Below are 22,355 nucleotides of genomic sequence, written 5' to 3'. Positions count from 1 at the left end.
TCCAGCTGCACACCCACCAAACGCAATATCGGAATGATGCGTGATGATGTCGGGACGCACACCCGACGTCATCTCGCATCATTTTGCGCGTTGGCGTGTCAGACCCGCCCCTGCACGCCGAAGGCAATATTCTGGACAGTGTCTCCGCAATTTTGACTCTCACTTCCATCAGTATCCTTGGACGCTACTCACCTGGCCCTGGTGCCTTATCAACCGTGAATACAGACAACCTATCCAATGCCACCTCCTTATCAATTTTAAACCCTTCTAGTGCCTGAATTACTTATTCTTTCACTATGGCCTGTGTAGCATCTTCTACCTTGGTAAAGACAGATGCAAAGTATTTATTTAATACCTTCCTGTGTAAATCCCCCTTTTGGTCCCTAATCGGCCCTACTCCTTTTATCGTCTTTTTACTATTTGTATATCTATAGAAGACTTTGGGATTCCCTTTTATGTTAGCTGCCAGTCTCTTTTCATACTCCCTCTTTGCTTCTCTTATTTGCTTTTTCATGTCCCCACTGAACTTTCTATATTCAGCCTGGTTCTCAATTGTATTTGTGCCTGACAACTGTTATAAGTGAACTTTCTCTTCTTTATCTTAATTTCTATTTCTTTTTTTCATCCAGGGAGCTCTGGATTTGTTTGCCCTACCTTTCCCTTTCAGGGAAATGTACCTTAACTATGCCCGAACTATCTCTTCTTTGAAGGGAGCCCATTGTTCAGCTACCGTTTTTCCTGCTAACTTTTGACTCCAATTTATTTGGCCCAGATCTGTTCTTACCCCATTGAAGTTGGTTTTCCTCCAGTTAATTATTCTTACTCTGAATTGTTCTTGTCTGTTTCCCTATCCAGCCTAAACCTTATGATACAATGATCCCTGCCCCCTAAATGTTCTCCTGCTGACACTTGATCCACTTACCCACCTTATTCCCAAGAACCAGGTCTAGCAGTGCCTCCTTTCGCATTCAAGTGGAAACATACTGTTGTCGAAAATTTTCCTGAACACACTAGGAACTCTTGCCTCTCTCTGCCCTTTACATTACCACTATCCCAGTCTTTATTCGGATTAATAGAGTCCCCCGTTATAACTACTCTATAATTTTTTCACCTCTCTATAATTTCCTTGCAAATTTGTTCCTCTATATCCTTTCCACTAGTTGGTGGCCAATACACTACACCAGGCAATATCATTGCACTTTTTTTGTTCCTTAGCTCTAACCAAATAGATTCTGTCCTTGTCCCCTCTGGGACATCCTCTTTCTCCAGCACTGCAATGCTCTCCTTAATCTATACTGCCATCTCTCCCCATTGCCTTCCTTTCCTATCTTTCCTGAACACCTTGTATCAAGGAATATTTAATATTCTGTTCTGCCCTTCTTTGAGCCAGGCCTCTGTTATAGCCACAACATCATATTTCCATATGACAAACTGCACCCGTAACTCACCAGTCTTATTTACCACACTCCATGCATTCACATACATAATGTCATGGATTATTTCCCTCCAATCGGTCTGTACAGTAACCAAAATGAGAGGATTTCCTTTATTTGCTATGTGTAATGAACTTCTAACTGCTTTTCAAAAGAATAGGTTCACAATCTTGTAGCAAGTATCAATCAGATGAAATCTTCTTGCATTTGTCTGTGATGTTGCTGTACGTGGCAGCTAGAGGAAATCATATCCACTAGGGAATGGTGAGGTTAAGCTCTGTTCAGCAGCACTGTTTATGGTGAAATAAAGCTCTAATTGACAAGACAGATTGAGCGTGAGCTAACCGTTTCTCAGATTTACCAATAAACTAGCAACCCTAGCTATGGAAAGGAATTCTGCAGTCCTGGACCGCTGTCGTAGATGGTGGCTATTAGCCAACCCAGACAACAGATCACTGTAGAGATCTTTTGAGGAAGGCTGCGGGGGTAACTTATTATTAGCGGTGGTGGAGAATGGGCGGTAGTAGAATCTCTGCGTATTGAACACCCCAGTTGTTATGTAGCCCACTTGAGGTTCCTTGCCATTGAGGCCAACAAGAAGGCAAGTTGGGAAGGGTGTACAATTGGCAGACAAGCTGATATCACCAATTTTCTATCTTGCTGAAGTTGAAAAGAACGCTCTATGTTACCACTGGATACATGGAGAGTAAATATGTGCGTAGCTATGATAGATAACTCAATGATAGGAAGATTACTTGTGTCTAAATATATTTGCATGTATTATAATATTTTATCCAAAGGTAGTGAAATTAATTTTACGTGGAACTGGATCACTTAGAAATAGCACCTATCTTGAACTACTAAATAATATACAGTTATTACATGCTTTGAAGTGCGTTAAGTGAGAAAATTAGCAAACAGGTTTTGGTGAGCTGGTGATAGATATTCCCCATTGTAAGAAATCCAAAGGGACTATTTTGATCTTTAGCCGGATATAACTCAAATGGGAAGAGTCAAGTTACATTCTCTACACAAGCTCAATGTTAATGCTTTTGTTGCAGTCCTTTTCCCATATGATCACATGGGCAACCTCATCAAACTACCTTCATTTTGCTATGCAAGCACATTTTCTTTCGCTGTCGTTATTGATAACTCTGAGAACTTCCAATTCCATTGATTATGATTGCTGACAGCAATTTATCTCTTTTGCTAGAGTCATCAGTCGAGCTCCAGGCCTCAAACTGGTAGTAGAAACCTTAATAACTTCCCTGAGACCCATTGGGAATATCGTACTCATTTGCTGTGCTTTCTTCATCATTTTTGGAATCCTGGGGGTCCAGGTAAATATGATATTGCTAATGAAAGGTCAAAGCATTTTTTTCCCAGAAATATGACTTCACACAATCAAATAACTAAAGCTGGATTTAGCAACCATAGTAAGTTAGATTGTGATGCACTAAAAGCCTTCATACGAGCATGTTCATGAAAATATCTTTTTATTTATTTGCAAACATCCAGTAGAACAATCTAAATGTTAAAGAAATACCTCATCAGGTACTTCCAAGTAATGTCATTGTGGCAAGAATAAAAATCAGCTCTTATGCAAAATCCAGTTCATAACAGTGCTGCTTAGCTATCTGAAATCCGTATTACCTGTGTCCTTAGGACTTAATCACAGGTATTGACCGACACTATCTCATGAAGGGAGATTGAGCTATGCAGCAGAAAATCATAAACACAAATATAGATGACCTACTACATCTAGGCAGCAGAGGAAATACTTGCTTCTAATTTCTCAGAAGAAATTTGAAGTGTCTCAAGGGTACCAGAACCACAAGATATGCATATATGTTTAATGCATTCTATTTTGAAAGCTGTGTATATTTGTTTCAAGACTTTAGATGTAACAATTTTGTAAAGCTTGAACGATATGGCTAAAAACATTCCTTCTTTTCTACTGTTATATTCTATCTCAATCATGTGCTGTAATCTGGAACAATGATTGGAGGTTAAAACTCTCCTGGTCCTACCTGTTAACCCGTTCAGCATGATGTGAATTTTTCTATTTTCTAGCTTTAAGCATTTATAGAGAATCATTTTGAAAGCTTTATGGGATAGAAATTTGTCTGGGCCTGTTTTTGGGTCCACACTTAGCTGTGCAAAAAGCAGCAGGCATCTGAACCAGTGGCCTGAGGATTGATAGAAATTGTACCATGGGCCTCATCTGAATAATCACAGTGAGCTATTGCTACTGGTCACACATCCATAGGCAGCTCCCCCAATGGGAAATGTAAATTTTGATTAAGTTCCTGGAAAGCAGGTAGGTAGGGTTTTAGAGCAAGGGGTTGAAAAGGGCTACTGTGCTTTTTAACCCTAATGTAGTATAAATGAATTAAAATTGTTCTTCCTAAATCTGTTTTTTTTTTCCGCAGCTGTTTAAAGGCAAGTTCTACCACTGTGATGGACATGACACCAGAAATATCACAAACAAATCGGAATGTTTGCAAGCTAATTTCAAATGGGTGCGCCGTAAATATAATTTTGATAATCTGGGACAGGTATGTTTTAAGTTGTACATTTAATGGAATAATCAGTTAGAGAATGCATGATGTAAAAAGGCACTTATTACATTAGTAAATGTAATACCCTTCTTCTGAAAAGGAGACAGAAAAAAAGTCTGGAAATCACAGGGCTGTTTTTGGTAAAGTACTGGTGTCTATAACATGGGATGTGAAGTTGGAGTAGTACCTTTATTAGTTCTCTGATCCAATAATGGAAGAGCACTCTGCCAATTTATTTAATGTGGACAGAAAACATGGCTGGTGGTATAACCTCCATTATCATCTGACAATAATTCTGAGGTCGACAAATAAACAATGTCATTTTGTTCTTTTTCCAGATAATTTTGTTGTATTTTATTTATCAATCTTTGCATTCATTTTGAAAGGAGACCAAATACCCTAGGAAAACTGATACATGTATCTCTTTCTATTGCTTTCTAGGCATTGATGTCACTCTTTGTTTTATCGTCCAAAGATGGTTGGGTAAATATAATGTACGATGGTCTCGACGCTTTGGGAATAGATAAGCAGGTAATACTAAAATAGTCCATGTAATGCCTTTGCTACAATTTAAACTCAATCTACAGTTTGTTTTTACATTTCATACAGAATGAGATGCAATAGATGTATAAAACCAGAACTAACAGTGCTTTTTGTAAGCATAGTAGTAATTCAATTTTATGGCAGGATTATTTGCAATATTTACAGCTGTGGGAGTCCAAAACTGGGCATAAGAAAGATCGTTCCCAATAAACCCAATACAGAATTCAGGAGAAACTTCTTTACCAAGAGAGTTGTTAGAATGTGGAACTTGCTACCACAGGGTTAGTTGAGGAGACTGGCATAGCTGCATTTGAGGAAAAGCTCAATATGTACATGAGAGAAGATAAACAGTGAATGCTGGAAGCACTCAGTTGGCCAGGCAGTATCTGTGGAGAAAGAAACAGAATTAACATTTCAGGCCAGTGACCTTTCATCAATATGGCGGAGGATATGTATACAGATATGGTTAGATGAAGTTAGGGTGGGAGGAGGCTCAACGTGGAGCATAAACAATGGCAGAGAACAGTTGGGTCGAATGGCCTGTTTCTGTGCTGTAAATTCAATGTGCCCTTTGTTTCTATCAAGCTTTTGTAAAACATCTCTGTGCAAACTAATGGAAATGATTGTAACATGAAATCAATAATGTTCTATTTGTTTATTTTATGAAGAATCTGGTGGTAGAAATTAATTTGCACAATGTTTGTTCTAAATCTGCTCTTTCCTTGCCCCCTGCACATTCTTTTCCAATTGGCAGCCGCAAAGAAACCACAACCCATGGATGCTCCTATATTTCATCTCCTTTCTCCTGATTGTGAGCTTCTTTGTGCTAAACATGTTCGTGGGGGTGGTGGTGGAGAACTTCCATAAGTGCCGGCAGCACCAGGAGGCTGAGGAGGCCCGCCGGCAGGAGGAGAAACGTCTGCGAAGGCTGGAGAAAAAGCGCAGGAGTAAGGAACTGTGCCTGGCTGGTCGGTAGTACGTTTAATCTTTCTGAGCCTTGCCTGTTTCCAAACTGGGAAGGAAATGTGATCCCCATAGCATGCCAGTGCATGCTAAGCTCACATTGCATGATGCCCTGAAAAGACTGATTGCATTGCAGTTATTTTTTAAGATATAATTTATTTCAATTTTTTTTAACCTGAAAAAATTCCTAATTCTTTCAGATTAAATCACGTATGGTGTTTGTTGGGGTTGGGGGTATTGGGAAGAAATACAACAATATCTGCTGGTCAAGAATAAAGCATCTCTTTTGTTTCCCAATAAGATGTTTGTTATATAATTATATTTTCCCAACAACTAGTTCTTAAATGGACTTCACATACACTTTTCAGAAGTATACATTCCCTGATTGCCATTTATAGAAATCTCATGTTATTATACAACACGTACCTTATTAGATGGTAGAGAAAAATAGGAAAATATATTTGATTGTAAGGAAAAATTAATTATTTTTTTTCTCCACTTCATATTTGCCATAAGCAGTAACCCTGAGAAGTCCCAAAGTTTTGGTTGAATGTGGCAGACTCAGAAAGATGTGTGGTTTGTGCTGTATGTTTAAGTGCTGTCCTTTGTCACAACCTGTTTATCAACTACTACAATATAGGTATTGTGCTTAGAAGGAATATGTCCTTCTGCTGCTAGGCAGTTTCATCGAAAAATTGTAAAATTTATTGGCCGGAATTTTCCAGCCCCCTGCTACAGCAGATGGTAGAGCCAGCAAGCCAATGAAATCTCCAATCTCATCGGCGGGACCAGAAGATCCCGTTGGCGTGAGGGGCTGGAAAATTCCGGCTGTTGTTTGTGTTATGTTTCAGCATTTAGTTATTCTAATCACAAATAAAAAACAAAATTGCTTCTCCCCACTCCTGACCTCCTTTAGGCAAGAGGGTAGGATGGTCAATATTGTAGACTTTTCCATGGCTTACGTTTAGACTGTTTGATACAACCTAGTTGTCCTATCAATGTAGATCTGTTTCTCACTCCTCAAAAAATGACTACACAGTATAAAATGCTTGAAAAGATATGAGTCTAAATTTTAATGTAATTCCTTGGGCCTCTGTGCAAAGGTGAAATTCTATTCTATAACTCTATCTGCAATTACGTTCTATGAATCATAATGCCTTATAAATATATTCATGACACATTTTAGCTCAGGCACTGCAGAATTATAACTTTTCATTAAGGGAGGACTGGACTTCCACAGCTCAGGATGTTCAGAGCACTCCCTTGCCCTTGGAGGAACCTAAATAAATCAAACATACTGAGGTCAGTAACCCACCAGGATTGGCTGATCATCACTTCTCTTTCAGAAATGTCACTCAAGAATCTTACCAAAACAGGCATTGTGCTGTCATTTTATAACCTCTTTGAGGTGGCAGTTTGGACGCTGCTTGTCCAATCCTGCAACTATTTATACGTTATGACTTCTCTCTGTCTTTCTCACCAGCAATATCATTAATGGAAAAGAGTTTATGCCCTGCAAGGAAGATTATCATGCATGGTTTAGGTCCTACAACATTTGTATTATTGCAGCAAACCATAGAATCAATATGATTTTAATAGTGCCATTATAGCAATAAAACCTATACATTGTCCTAGATGTACAACAATGTGCAAGATAATTAGTGATATTAATAAATATATTTGAATAAAACTAACCATTATGGCAATGAAAACACATTGTTATTACTGGCCAAACAAATGGCAGAGAGTGAACCCCGTGATTATCTTTATATAAGTTGAGAGGAATTGCAACAACAAATCCAAGTAATGTGTGCATCACAATAGAGTCAAGAATGAAATACTCCCCAAATGAACTCCAGATGGATTAGGTCGTGAATATCTCTTGCATATTTTTATAATTGTTGTTTAAATTGTTAGCCTTTCATGGTAAGTAACAATAATTACTAACAACTTGCTTCACGGTTACACGTAAAAAGCCAGGAAGGGGAATGTTTCTTTCATGTACAGTATTTGTTTTGGAAGACTCAAAAAAAAACCCTCCTGCTATTATATAATTGGCTTTCTCCCTCCCCTGTTCTCTCAGTGGTGACTTCCGCTATAAAATCTTCCCTAACCTAGCACTGTGCAATGTAGCAGTGCATGCTAAATTGCATGTGTTAGTGCAAAACAAGCATGTAATAACTGCATGGTATATTTCTCACATTGATTGCGGGAGCAGAACAAATTAGACCCATATCATGAACAAGATCCACTCATGTAATTGTTTGTTTGGCTTTAATGTATTTTAAAACATTTATCTTAACTTTGGCAGAATTTTCCATTTGACGTGCGGGGGTCGGGCCCTGCACTTCCGTGCGTAAAATGACCCGCGGTGACATCGGGCGAGAGTCCCGACGTTACCGCGCACCATCGCAATATTTCGCTAGGCGGGTGTGCGATGAAGTCCGACATGCGCCCACCATTAATTAACGGGCCACTTAAGGCCCTTTAGTGTTCAATCGACGACGATTTTTCAGCCCCCATGTAATCTTCGGGTCGGCGCACAGGCACAACAGGCAGACAGGTAGGAGACATTTGTATTAACCTCATCCATGGGCGGGATAAGAGGGCTCAGTGAGGTGGTGAATCTGCTCTGTGAAGTGTTTATTATTGATAGTTTTTCAAACTTGCCTGTGTGATCTGCAGTACTTCAGAACGCATCCCAGCTGCTTTTTCTGGACTCTTAACCTTCAGGTCAGCAGCCTGCAATGAGGAATCTTTTCTGGGCCTGCAGGTTTCAGGAAACCTTCCCTTAGCCTGGCTATGGGAGCCGATCTGTCCACTGGAGGCAGCTCCTCTGAGGAGGAAGGGCTAGAAGGGGGAGGTGGCCAGGAGTGCACATTCAGCCTCCCAGGGAGCCGCCTTTGGGAGGACAGGCGCAGGCACAAGGGGCGCAGGGCCAAGAGGTACTCCAAGGTGGAAGGGGCTGCAGAAGATGCCACTATCCTGTTGCCAGGTTATACAGGTGGTGAGGCAGTTTCCTCTTTATGTCTGAGGTGCAGTGCCGAAGGAGGCTCCGTCTCTCAAGGGAGACAGTCAACTATATATCAACTATTGGGCCTGAGATATCCCTTAACTGTGTGGGGAGACACCCCATGCCAGTGGCTCTGAAGGTCACAGCTGCCCTCAACTCCTATGCCCCTGGCTCCTTCCAGGGCTGGGTGATCTTTGCGGTGTCACCCAATCAGCTGTCCAAACTTGTGTCAAGCAGGTCACAGACACTCTGTTCAGGCATGCATTGACCTTCATCCACTTCTGTTGGGACCAGGCAAGCCAGACACAGTGAGCCAAAGGCTTTGCGGCCATTGCTGGCTTCCCCCGCGTCCAGGATGCAATAGACTGCACAAATGTGGCCATCAAGGCGCCAGCAGGTGAGCCCAGTGCCTTCGTCAACTGGAAGGGCATCCACTTCATGAACGTACAGATAGTGTGTGATCACAGGATGCTGATTCTACAAGTCTGTGCAAGGTACCCAGGCGGCTCCCACGATATCTACATCCTCAGACACTCCCAGGTGCCGGGGCTCTTCAGTGCTCCGGCCCGGCTCGATGGATGGCTGCTGGGTGACCAGGGCTATCCCCTGAGAAGGTGGCTCATGTCGCCTCTCGACCATCCAAGAACAGAAGCTGAGCAGCGTAACAATAGAAGCCACACCTCCACAAGGGCTGTGGTGGCAAGAGCCATCGGTCTTCTCAAGATGAGCTTCCGGTGCCTGGTCCGCTCCACTTCAGTACCCCCCAGATCGTATCTCGGTGATAGTGGTTGCATTCTGCGCTCTCCATAATCTTGCACTGGAAAGGGGGGACGCAGTGGACGATGAAGACATCGACGCAGTGGCTGCACACGATAAGTCCAGCAGTGATTCCGAGGATGAGCCTATCAAAATCCGTCTGGTTTAAATATTGCAATGAAGCAATGAGGGGGTAGACGCTGACCTGGAACTACTCCAGGGAGGCAGGGACACGCGAGATGCTTTAATCCAATGAGCCTTCAGCTAGCACAACACAAATGGTCCACCAGGAAAGCCTGGGCTGCCGCCTCGATACTCGACACCTGAGTGCAAAATCTGTCAGGTCAGCAGCACTAACTAAGGGCCTTGTAAATAAAGCTGAATGTCCAACAAATCACTCATTACGTTTTTGTCAACCATACACATGCAGAAGAAACGAGGCACCCTCAGCCATGGTCACACATCTGCATTTAATGTATGAAGCAAAAGAACTTATCACAAAGAGAAAACAATAGTGTTAACAATCAAAAAGAAATCAGAAGGACCTCATCTCGGCCCAACACAAAAGCACTAATGAAAAACCCATGGTGTGCAAAAGGCACCTTATGCTTTTGTTTACAGGTGCTATGTCTTGGTGCTGCCCCATCACTCGGAGTAGCACCTGAGCCAGCCTGCTAACTCTGCTGTCCTGTTGGCCTTGTTGACCTTGGCGGTCATCCTCTGACCCGTAGAGCCTGTGCTGGCCCCACCTGGGAGGGAGCTGCCTGTTCCGCCACTGGTATCTCCCCAGTCGTCGCAGCCTCATCAGATGATACGGTCACTGGGAGAGGGGCGGAAGAGCTGCCGCCATCATCCGGAGCGCCCTGAGAGGAGCCCGCAGAGACAATAGGCAGCAGCTGCACTGACGTAAGGTCACTTTGGACCTCCCTGCTCACCGTGGATGGATGGGCAATGAGCTGGGAAGCTTGATGCCCACACCATCTCCCACACTGGCAGTGACCCGCTGAGGTCATTGCCGATGTGAGGGCTTGCTGGTCAGAGCGCATCCCCAGGAAGCCCTGGCGGGTCTCCTGAAGTAGGCTCTCCATGAGAGTCACCACTTTCTCCACGGAGGACACTTGGCGCTCAGACATATGGCTCATTGCTTTGGCGAGCATCTGTGTAGACTCCTCCACCACGGAGACCATGCCAAGCATGGCCTCATGTATCGCCTTCAGATGCTCCCGCACACACGGCCGCATTTCTTGCATCTGCTGCGTCGCAGATGACTCCAGAGGCACATCATCAGGCACTGACTGAGCATGTGCCTGGTCCCCTGCAGTCCTCCGACTGCTAGTGCCATGGGCACTCTCTGTCTCTGCCAGCTCCTCCAGCAAGTGTGAAGTGCTGTTAGCACTGTGCCCTGGGACACTAGCCATTGTTCTAATTCCCACCGAGATGCTAGTATCTGCGTTGTTGCCTGCCTTGCAGAAATGGTGTGATGCTGGTGAAACTTCAGGCCCCTTAGGTGTGAGAGTGGGCACCTTCTGCTCCTCCTCCCGGCCGTGCTCTGATGATGCTGAAAATAAGAACAAGGACAGTGGATCAGTTGGCGTGCAGACAATGACAAAGTTCATCACTGTCCCCCGAGCTCATTATGCGCTCAAACTTCCATAACCAATGGTCCAGCAATGTTGCAACAATAACTAATTTAACAATCATCAGTGCTATGGCTGTTGGGAGGACAATGCTGACCTCACTGTTAGGCATAAATACCTGGCTGTGGCACCCCAGCCTCACTGACACCAGTAGACCTGGATGCATGGCGCCTCTCCAGTTCAAGGGCCCCCTGCGCGAAGCGACTTAGTATGGAGAGCTGTGCCTGGCTACCTCCAGTCCTCACACGCTCGGCCGCGTTCTGCGCATTCTTCTCCTGAAAAATAGAGAAGAGTATTGATTAGGGCAAATTGCACATGGATTCTGTTTGCGCACAGCACACCCCAACCATAGTGGGACATATCAGGCCTCCAGTGCCTCCTCACCCCGCTGCTGCCGATCACTCAGACAAAGATGCTAGGCCTACTCCCCATCCCCCACCGCCCCTTTGGACACATGCTGCCTACATCACATTAGGAACCACATGGTATTTCCTTCCATAGCAAGGAGGCGCAAGCACGTGCAGCTTAGAGGGCAGCGGATGGTTCATTGCCATGCCACCTTGAAGCTCGCCTTCCACCATCTCATCACCATGACTAGGACGTGTCCTGGAGTTCTGAGTCTGTCCCTAGGTGCAGCTCCTCCAGGTTGCCCCCAAACTAGTCATGTGTGACCCAGATCAACACGTGCTTCGGGGGAAAACTCATCTTTAGGGTTAGGGTTAGGGTTAGGGTTAGGGTTAGGGTTAGGGTTAGGGTTAGGCAGCAAAGCAAAGATGCCATCAATGATTCAATGCAGTCACAACACAAACTTGGGGGGAAGGCGCAGAGGGTAAGGCTACCTGATGGGTTAAATGCCCAAAGCCAACATGGTACTCACCCTATCAGAGCGCAACAAATTGTTGAAGTGCTTGTGGCATTGGATCCAGGTGCAACACACCACGTCGCGGGAGCTCACCACCTCTGCCATCTCCTCCTAGGCATGTTTCGTCGTGTGGGGTGGCCTCCTCCTCCCACTATGCTGCCACCTCCTCGAGGAGGGCAGCAAGGCGGTCATCAGAAAAACGAGGGGTGCATTAGCCCCCTGCAGGCCTACCCTCCAGCCTGGCCTGCTCACCCGAACCCCTCTGCTGCGGCCTAGCTCTGGCCATTGTGAGCTGTGAGCAGCCTACAAAAGGCTTCCAGGCCTTCTTTTAAACAGACTGTCGGGCCGCCATTGGACCCAGCGGTCTGTGCACGCCCATCGCCACTCGCACCCTCCCACAATCCTTGGGAGTCGGGAAATACGCTGGGCGGGCCTTAATTGGCCTGCCCATGTAAAATGGCGGAGTGGACCCAATTGTAGGCGGCGATTGGGTCCATACCCGCCCACGCCCGCTCGCCCTCGCGCCCCCCCCCCCCCCCCCCCCCCACCCCGCCACCAGACGGAAAATTCTGCCCTTTATTTCTCTTCATAGCAGAGCTCTGTGACAAAGTTATTAGTATGATCCAAGGTTCTCTTGCTACATAAATGTTAGTGTTAAAAACAATTAATTACTGTTTAACTCACTAATTGAATTATTACATTGTTTAGGAAATGTCTTTAACAGAAGCCCACAACATTGCATGTGTGAATTTTTACCACTGACTTATGGAATTTCCATCTTTTATTTTAAAAAAAGCTCATCCTCTTGTTGTATATCTTGCACTCAGACATTGCTGTATGGCTGTAAGAGTTGCTGGACTAGCTGTGCTCCTTTGCATGCAATCTCAAGGCTATTCCACTGGTGGTTTAGATAAACGGAAATGATGTGACATTGGCCTCTTAGCTTTATTGTCACTCCTTCCGACCCATCCACCCCTCCAGGTTTCACATTGATGATTTGGAGGTTATGGTCTGGGAGTGTAAATATCAGTGGTATCTGGGATTTAATGGTGGGATTCTTAGTCTATAACACAATGAAAAAATGCAGCGTATGTCTACACCACCACCAATAATAATCCATACTTTAGTTCAGATCCAGTAAACCAGAAAATATGCATTAGTTGGTGCTGACTCATGCCAGGATTAGCTAAGAAATGATTTTAGTATATTCAATCTGTGAACATAACAAACAAATATGTGAACATTGCTGTCTATTATTTTCCCTATGAAAGTTCAAAGTAATCAAGTCTTTTTTCTGTACTCTTGTCTCCACCAGAAGCCCAGCGCAGACCTTATTATGCTGATTACTCCCCTGCTCGACTTTACATCCATAAGTTGTGCACCAACCACTACCTGGATCTATTTATCACATTTATTATTGGTATAAATGTTGTCACTATGTCCATGGAACACTACCACCAACCAACTGTAAGTGTGCGCAAAAAGGCAGACGATAACCTTGATATAGTTTGAAAGTGCTTGTGATGGCCCACAAACTGTGAATTTAAACTTTCGGGTTTGTTAACAATTGTAATAAAAGAATTTGGTGACACCACATAACACTTCAGTTTACTAGCTTTTAAAATGTGTAGTTCACAAAACTTGTTTTCTTTATGACTTTTATTCTCATCAAGGTTGGGAAATATTAGCACAGGTTTATTGAATGTTTACTTTTTTTATTCATTCATGGGATGTGAGCATCGTTGGCTAGGCCAGCATTTATTACCCATCCCTAATTGCCCTTCAGAAGGTGGTGGTGAGCTGCCCTCTTGAACCACTGCAGTCCATGTGGTGTAGGTACACCCACAGTGCTGTTAAGGAGGGTGTTCCAGGATTTTGACCCAGTGATAGTGAAGAAATGGCGATATATTTCCAAATCAGTATGGTGTGTAGCTTGGAGGGAACATTCCAAGTGGTGGCGTTCCCATGCATCTGCTGCCCTTGTCCTTCTAGATGGTAGCTATCGTGGGTTTGGAAGGTACTGTCTAAGGAGCCTTGGTGAGTCCCTGCAGTGCATCTTGTAGATGGTATACACCGCTGTCACTGTGTGTTGGTTGTGGAGGGAGTGAATGTTTGTGGAAGGAGTGCCAATCAAGCGGCTGCTTTGTCCTTGATGGTGTCAAGCTTCTTGAATGCTGTTGGACCTGCATTCATCCAGGCAAGAGGAGAGTATTCCAACACACTTCTGACTTGTGCCTTGTAGATGGTGGACAGGCTTTGGGGAGTCAGGAGGTGAGTTACTCGCCTCAGGATTCCTAGCCTATGACCTGCTCTTGCAGCCACAGTATTTATATGGCTAGTCCAGTTCAGTTTCTGGTCAATGGTAACCCCCAGGTGTTGATAGTGGGGGATATAGCGATGTTAGCACCATTGAATGTCATGGGGCGATGGTTGCATTCTCTCTTGTTGGAGATGGGCATTGCCTGGCACTTGTGTAGCATGAATGTTACTTGTTACTTGTCAGCCCAAGTCTGGATATTGTCCAGGTCTTGCTGCATTTGGACATGGACTGCTTCAGTATCCGAGGAGTCACGAATGGTGTGGAACATTGTGCAATCATCAGTGAACATCCCCACTTTTAGGGATGCAGCGTCAGAGCCAAGTATATGCAAGCCATGTACAGCGCAGTTAGGGCAGGTACAGTACAATTAGGTGGAGAATAAGCTTCTGCTGCTTTGCTACATTAATGTGCCACTTCTTCATTGTCAGAAAAGCTGCATTCTTCCACTGTAACATTTTTGATATACTGACACACTGGGTTAAATTTTCCTGGTTCCTCAGAGACAGATTTGCAGGCAGGAACAAGAGAAAAATTAGGGGATCTCCAACATATTCCTGCCTCTATGCGATCTTGCCCAGCAGTGGCGGGTAGCTAACTAGTGATGCTGCCAGATCTTCATGGTGGTGCATGGTCCTGGCCCTGAGGCTGAAGCCTGGCCATTGCCACCTTTGAGTCCCCCCACAGAGCCCTGGGTGCCAGGGAGCTACATCTGCAGCTGCAGGCCATCCTGAGGAGGGGTCCTTAATCGGATAGGGCTCCTGGATGTAGTTTTTTATTGGCTACCTATGAGGAGATCATGAACAGCACCCCACCATAGCTACTTCCTTCATTGGGGTCCCACAGATCTTGGCAAAATCCAGCCCACTGTGGCCTCTGGAACTGGATTGAGACGGTTCAAATTCACTTCAAATCGGAAACAAAGAATATTTTCCATCCCACTAGGCTTGGCTAGATTTGAACTTACATTGGTGAGGTGAAAGGTCAACTCCTTGTAGAGGATAAATCATTGTTAACACAAACAAATACAACCCTGGCTCACAAATAAGATGTTTGTTGTGATCTACTGCATTATATTTTTATTTCCATTCATGGAAAGAGCATGTTTATGCATTTGGGACTGGTGAATCATCGTCACTTGTGGGACATGCTCAGTAGCTGGCAGTGTTTGTTCCTTATTGATTAAAGTTAATAATATATCATCATCCATTAAACACAATAATCTGACTTTAGTATTCTAATAATGTGTTTTCCTTATCTTGCCCTCCCCAGTCACTTGAAGAAGCTCTGAAGTATTGTAACTACGTGTTCACAATCGTCTTTGTCTTTGAATCTATTCTTAAGCTCATTGCATTTGGCTTCAGGAGATTCTTTAAAGACAGGTAAGACACTTTTTCTGTTACATCCCTGATGGTGAATTATACAAATGGCAGCAAAGAAAGACTCTATTCAATCCATCATACTTGTACTGGCGCTAGTTGTTTAACAAGAACTATCTGCCATCTTCTTGTTTCTCTGCTGCTTTTCCTATATGCTTGCTTTTCAAATACTTAATTCCCTTTTAAATTATGTTACATAACCTCTCCATTAAAGCTGAACAGAAACCTGACTGCAAACTGGACAAGAGTGGAAAATGAGCACATCAGTGTATAATGTATTTAGGAGAAACAAACAATAAGCAAAGCTAGGAGGGAATTTAAGGAAAGAGTTTCAAAAAAATTAAAAGTAATAGTAAGGTGTTTCATATGTATGTCAGTAAAAAGAGCACAGTTAAAAATGAGAGGAGAGAATTGTCAACTTGTAGAGATAGTGACAGATATTAAGTGAGTATTTTGATTCAGTCTTTACTAAAGAGATTGGAAAGGAATTGAATCCTAAAGTAGTTGGGAGCGAGGCAAACAATATTATGATGGACCAAAGAAAAATGTTCGATAAGTTACTTAGGCTAAAGGAAGAAATCACACTACGGCCTGATATCATATATCATCATCCATTAAACTCAATAATTCCTGAGGGAGGAAATTGCAGAGGCCCTAGAACTTGTATTTTAGGAATCTGTTGAGTGTCAATATTGCCAGAGGACTGGAGATTGGCCAATGTAATATTGGAGTTTACAAAAATGAGATGAAGTTATTACAGGCCAGTTTGATCAACATTTATGCCAGGAAAATTTCAGATCCATTAATTAAATATGAATTAATTGATAAACAGAGAATAGTTAGAAGTAATTGGCATGGATTTCAAGAGATGATCATGCTTGTCAGACCTCATCGAATTTTTTGAGGAGGAAACACATGCTAAAGCAGGAGGGGCGGGTGCGAAATGCAGTGGACGTAGCATTTGTGGATTTTAGGAATGCCTTTGACAAGACAGTACACAGGAACATTTTAAAAGACAATTGTAAGGAGGTATGCAATTTGGGGAAGGATAGCAAACAGAATTAAAAGTAGATTGGAAGAGGAAATTAAGTAAGAGTTAATTTTAAAATATAATAGGAGCTTCTCAGAAGGTGTGTTCATAATGGGGCAAAACAAGTTGCTTATCAACCTGCAAACCCTTCCAATGTGCCTATGTCAGGCAGTAAGAATGGGAAAGCCTCCATAGTCAGCCAGAACCTACAGAAGGCAATGAAAAACTACTGCAGTACCTTGCCAAGCATAACCATGGACCCACATATTGTAAGATTTTGGGGTCGGGAGCCACAGGTACCTAAGATAAGCAGTCGAGTATTGGTAAGTAATTTTAAGGTAGTTTCTTGAGTTTATTAAGAAGTAAATTTAGAGAGGATGTATTAACTAAATAGGCAGGAAAATTATACAACCCGTGACAGTTGAGAGTGACTCACTGATCCCAGAGGATGAACGGGCAGTTGACACAGAATGTGTCGATCTCAGTAGCTTGTGATGGCAGCATTCTGGTCTCTAGCCAAAGTGTTTGGGAACTCTTCCCCCATCTTTCTCGCTCTTTCCTGGCCCATCTTCCATATGAAGAAGGCACTCCCTGCGTGTACTGCCAGCTGATGAGGACTCATTAATATACTCTTTTTCTAGGTGCTGGTGGCTTACCCAGTGTCAAACCCTCCTGATTAGTGGATACAGGACAGGTACCCATGATGTCAGGGTGGTGATCTCCCTGACCCTCTCCCTTCCCCCACCCCCAACCACCCTGGCTTGAGATCACAGGGGTACTCAGGGTGCCAGCAGGCTTTCTGCTATTGATTCAGGTGTGTTTGTAGAGTCTACTGACCTCAGTGTGAGGAGCACAATCTTTGTGACTGTTTTCTCTACCTTGTCTTGGTCCCTAATTCCTTAGAATTGTTTATGTTTTTTTTTGGAGTGAGAAGGAGAGAGAGAGAAATAAATGCTGTGCTAGCTAGTTCCATGAGAGTTCTGTACAGTTCTAAAAAACGCTGTTTCTTAAATGTCCCTATTTCTTACAACATGGAAGTCAATGGTCACCAATGCCCTCTTAGGAAGAGAGAGAGAATAGGAGCTTGCTTGAAGGGAAAGTTGGCTTGGGTATTGATATTGCATTGCTGATACTGCACTATTGATACACACACCACAGGATGAATAAATTTTAGTAGCCAATTAGATGTGTATCAAAAGTGAATAATTACTAAAATACTGCTGGCCTGATTCCTGTAGCAACATCGAGACTTGAGAAGTCACGTGCAAATCTTGCAACAAAAATCGGGAGTAGCAGGGTGGTGTCAGAAGAAACACAGTATAGTAGTGACGAATGGAGGTGGTGTAAGCTGTGGTAAAGCACTCAAAATGTCCTTTTCCGGGAGCTAAATTAAGGATTGTCCATTAGCACAGAATGAAAAAGCCTGCAAAAGTTTCCATAGGCTGACAAAATCAAAGTCAGCCTTTTAATTTACAGGAAAGAGACATTTTTATTATCAACCATGATGAGATCATTGCAATAGCACTGCGTGCTATCAACAAAATATGGAGCTGTTTACACTGCCAAAAAAAACAATGATGGGGGTGCAACTATTTCTGGAAAATTAACAGTGTGTTAATAACATGATTAATCCGTAAATTGACCAGCAAATTCTAGGGATTAAGTGACATGCCATGAGTTGTTTATTTCCAGAACTTGGTGGTCGATTTACAGCATTCCATCATCTGCTTTGCAAGAACAGTATCACTCTCTTAGCCTTCCTGTTATTTCTAAGAACTTGCTGGATTTAACCACTAATTTCCCAGTAAATGTGCTGCAGAAAATTAAGTGTTGTAATTAAGAGCATAAGTGCCTTCAAAAGACATAATTGTTAATGCAATGCGATTCAACCTTTCTGGCTTGGAAAGGGAACACTTTAAACAGTGAAGTTTAATTCCTTCAGGTGGTAAATTGTTCTTTAGAGATTTAAAAAATTGTAAAATAAAGTGACATTTTATGATTTTTCCTTACTTTTCCCTTTTCTCCTTTTTCTCTCTCACTTAATACAACCTTTCGTTCCTGCTTTTAATTTCCCTTTCTTTACCTGAGTTACTTTAATTCACCCACTCTAGTTCACTTTCCTTCTCTATTGTTCCTCGATTTATTTTTCAATAGTTAAATTTTTGGTTAAGGAGATGCACTGTTAATGCTACTGTGCATTCAGGTTCCAGATGTCCCGCTCCCATTGCTACACCATTAGCAGTTCAGAGTTCCACCAAAATTATAATGCAAAAGTTTTTTGAGCTGAAGGGGCAGAAAACTATCTTAGAAATGCCAAATGCTGCAAGATGCTCCGCTCCAGCAAGATTCAGCGCAATGACTTTGATTAAATAACATAGAAAGGAGAGCTACAATATTATTACATCCCTTCTGGTTAGTATCTTAGATGGGAAGCTTTATTTTTGACACAATAACTAACTCCAATAGAGCCCTCAGTTGCAAGGGTTCTATTTAGTCAGATAATCTTAATAATATCTTGACCCGTAGACATACCGAGCATTACCTCGATGAAATATTCTTAGCAGCTTGTGAAAACTCAGAAGGAAAGAATTAAGTCAATAAAGAAAGTGCTTCTGAAAGAAAAAAGTACCAACACCTGCAGGGCGCAACACATAGATGATTTGTTACAGAATTATAGGGAAAAGATAAATTATATATTTGTTTCTTTTTTCCTTTTCTTAACTTCCTGTGCTGTACAGAATACATTTAGTGAGACTGCGCGTAACTGGACCTTGGCAATCAGCTTCACATGAACTATTCCAGGGTAATTTAACCAACAATTTATTTTTTCTTTATCTCATCGCTGTGGATCAATCCCTGTGCATCTCTTTCGAAATACATTCTACAATGCCTCGGTCATCATCATTTGAACAGAAAATTCATGAGATGCTTTTCTTCTTATTGTATACCGTTGATTAGACCAGACAATAATTGATCTTAAAATTATTATACAACACAAATCAAGCTCCTAGATGTCAAAGTGCTGAAATATCACTTAAATCATGTGAAAACAGCTTTAATGAAGTATTCTACACAATGGGCAGAATTTTGCCCTTGGTGGGCATGCAGGCCCCACCAGCTCGGCAGCGGGCAGACAGCGACCCCCGCCACCCGAAACGGGGCCTGCCACCATTTTGAGTGGGTGGGCCAATTAAGGCCCGCCCAGCGGTCTGCCCAACAGGAAGCGCTATGCTGGGAATCCCCAGCTGTCAAAGTGCGCTCTTTTGCGCATGGGCGAAAAAGAGCGCACTGCTCCCTGAGACTAAGTGCTGTCTCAGGGAGATTAGTGACAGTCCAAAAAACTTTAAAAATAGAAAAATTTAAAAATTATTAACATGTCCACCTCATGTGACTATGTCACATGAGATGGGACATGTTAATAAATATCACATAAGATGTATTAAATTTTTTTTAAAATGACATGAAACCTCATCCCGCCAGCGGATGAGGTTTCATGTATTATCAGAAGCTCACCGGGGCTTCTGGCCTGCCAGCCAACCTTAAGGTTGGACGGGCAGAGTCTTTAATTATCTTAATTACTCTGTCAATGGCCTCAATTGGCCATTGGACAGCTGATTTCGCTGTCCGCCTGCCTTCCTAAAAATTTGTAGGGACCGGGATGACGTCAGGGGTTCCTCCCAACGTCATCCCACGTCATTTTCCCGTCGGCGTGCGGGCCCCGCCCCCAAATGGCCGACAGGAAAATTCAGGCCAATGTAACTGTGGCCTAGGATTGATTGAAAATACAGCCAGAAATCTGAACAAGTTTCATGTGCTGTACTGCCAAGAATGATGCTTTCAGAATGCAGCTTTGAGCAGTTTTCTTCCCTTTGTTAACATTGTACTGACATCGTTTTCTTCCAGCAGCATGTAATAGTTCCATAGAACATTCTGTCCTTTTTTATTGTAAATAAAGTTATCCTTGGATAGAATGAGTATAGGACCATTGTTTGTTGTTAATATTAAATAAATTCATATGTTGATTCCAAATATAATGTAACCTTGAGTGCAGAACCTATTTTCTAACAAGTTACAATGACCATGATCTTAATTCCATAAATTCAGAGTCAACAATGCAGGGATCAATATATTTGTTCTATTAAATGCTTAAATTTAAGACTATGCAAATAATTTATTATAATTAACTTAAATTTAATATGATAATATGTTTAGTGACTAAAGAGGATTACTTTTGCTGATTTGGGGGACACATTAAAATGAAGAAAATATACTTCTTAACTCAGTTATGATCCAATGAAGAAATAATGAAATAGGCTTTAAATAGGCTTCATCCTTGCACCTATATTTAGAAGAGGACTGCATTGATATCAATGATTCACAATTGCAACTTTGTTAAAAGTACACTTTTACTTGTTCTTTTTATCTCATCTTGGGTCTCCCAATCCTAGACAAAGATACATGTTCCTAGTCATTTAAGTCATTCCCTCTTTGGGGAAGCACTCATCACTCTATGGCCTGCATGAAATCAGGAACTCATTATGGGTGAGATGAGCTGCAACCCATTAGCCTGTGGCATGTAATGCTAGTACACCAACTTAAAACATTGCAAATATTTATTTGAAAATTATGGCCATTATAATTATATATAATGCTCACAGAAACAGTTGGTTAGTTATTTCAAAAAGATCTAAAAATGTTACAATGTTGTTTATGTCAAGCCTCAGGAGTTTATTTTCTTATTTAACAAAGTTATGCAAGAATTCAGCAGAAAGCTCATAATGGTGTTTCTTGTATTACAGAATAGTTCTTGAAGTCTTTCACTGAAATGCATGCAAACTCCATTGCAGTACCTTATATGATGAATTCATACACTAAGCTGTATAACATACGAAGGATTGTGTCATAGGGCAGAACTTTTCAGTCGGCGTGCGGGGGCGCGCCTGACACACTGACGCGTAAAATAACGCGTGGTGACGTTGGCTGTGCGTCCCGATGTCATCGCACAGTCCCGCGATATTTCGTTCAGCGGGCGCACGCCAGAGTTGGCTGCGCGCCCACATATGTATACGGCCTATTAAGGCCATTAAGAAATTAACTCATGTCATTAGTAACGCTGCCCGTCCAACCTTACGGTTGGCGGGTAGGCAAGAAGGCCAAGCGGCCTTCGCATTTTTTTAGGAAACCTTATTTCCTAAAGCTTTTATTCAATAACTAAAACTTTTCTCATAAATATAAATACGTGTACCATCTCATGTGACACTGTCACATGAGATGGGACATGTTTTAAATAAATCTATAAACCTTTTATTTAATAATTTTAATATCGATTCAATCTCCCTGAGGCAGCTCCGTGCCTCAAGGAGATTGAAGCGCTCTTTCACGAAAGAGCACAAGGAACCATTCAGAATTCCCCTCAGCCCATACAGGGAGCGCTCAGCGCTTCCAGGCGCGTGTCACGATGGGCAGGCCTTATTTGGCCCGCCCATGTAAAATGGCAGCCTGTCCCCAATTGGGGGCGCCGATCAGGTTTGTGCCCACCTCTGCCCGCCCCCAACGGGGGGAAAATTTTTCCCCAGGATTCTGAAATCATATTTATTTCAACTGCTAAATGCTATTATGAAAATCACTAAAACTACAGTTGCCTTGTATCTAGAATCCGTGTTCAAAAGAAATCGATTTTTTTGTTATGTTACCCTTGTTACAGTTTCAGACCTAAGCTCTGGAATCAGCTCTCCAAATGTATCATCTCAGCAAACATTTAGTGTAGAGATATTACAATTGATGTTACCTTCAAAACAAACATTTCTGTTAAAATGGAATTTATAGAAGAACATACACATTAGGAGCTGGAGTAGGCCATG

The 22,355-nt window shown here is 42.6% G+C and overlaps 1 protein-coding gene across 1 annotated transcript in view; it reads left to right on the top strand.

Annotated features, from left to right (window-relative positions):
• cacna1ha (calcium channel, voltage-dependent, T type, alpha 1H subunit a) overlaps window positions 1–22,355 on the top strand; it is a 610,320-nt gene that overhangs the window by 517,602 nt on the left and 70,363 nt on the right. The window contains exons 23-28 of the mRNA XM_078558934.1: window positions 2,647–2,773; window positions 3,866–3,991; window positions 4,436–4,525; window positions 5,292–5,484; window positions 13,084–13,235; window positions 15,358–15,467. Of these exons, the coding sequence (XP_078415060.1) occupies window positions 2,647–2,773; window positions 3,866–3,991; window positions 4,436–4,525; window positions 5,292–5,484; window positions 13,084–13,235; window positions 15,358–15,467 (798 nt within the window). The remainder of the gene's footprint in view (window positions 1–2,646; window positions 2,774–3,865; window positions 3,992–4,435; window positions 4,526–5,291; window positions 5,485–13,083; window positions 13,236–15,357; window positions 15,468–22,355) is intronic.

The sequence above is a fragment of the Cetorhinus maximus genome, chromosome 15 (genome assembly GCF_964194155.1).
Source record: "Cetorhinus maximus chromosome 15, sCetMax3.hap1.1, whole genome shotgun sequence".
Taxonomy (NCBI): Eukaryota; Metazoa; Chordata; class Chondrichthyes; order Lamniformes; family Cetorhinidae; genus Cetorhinus; species Cetorhinus maximus.
The sequence above is the reverse complement of the archived record's forward strand: the minus strand, read 5'-3'. Positions and strand labels throughout refer to the sequence as shown.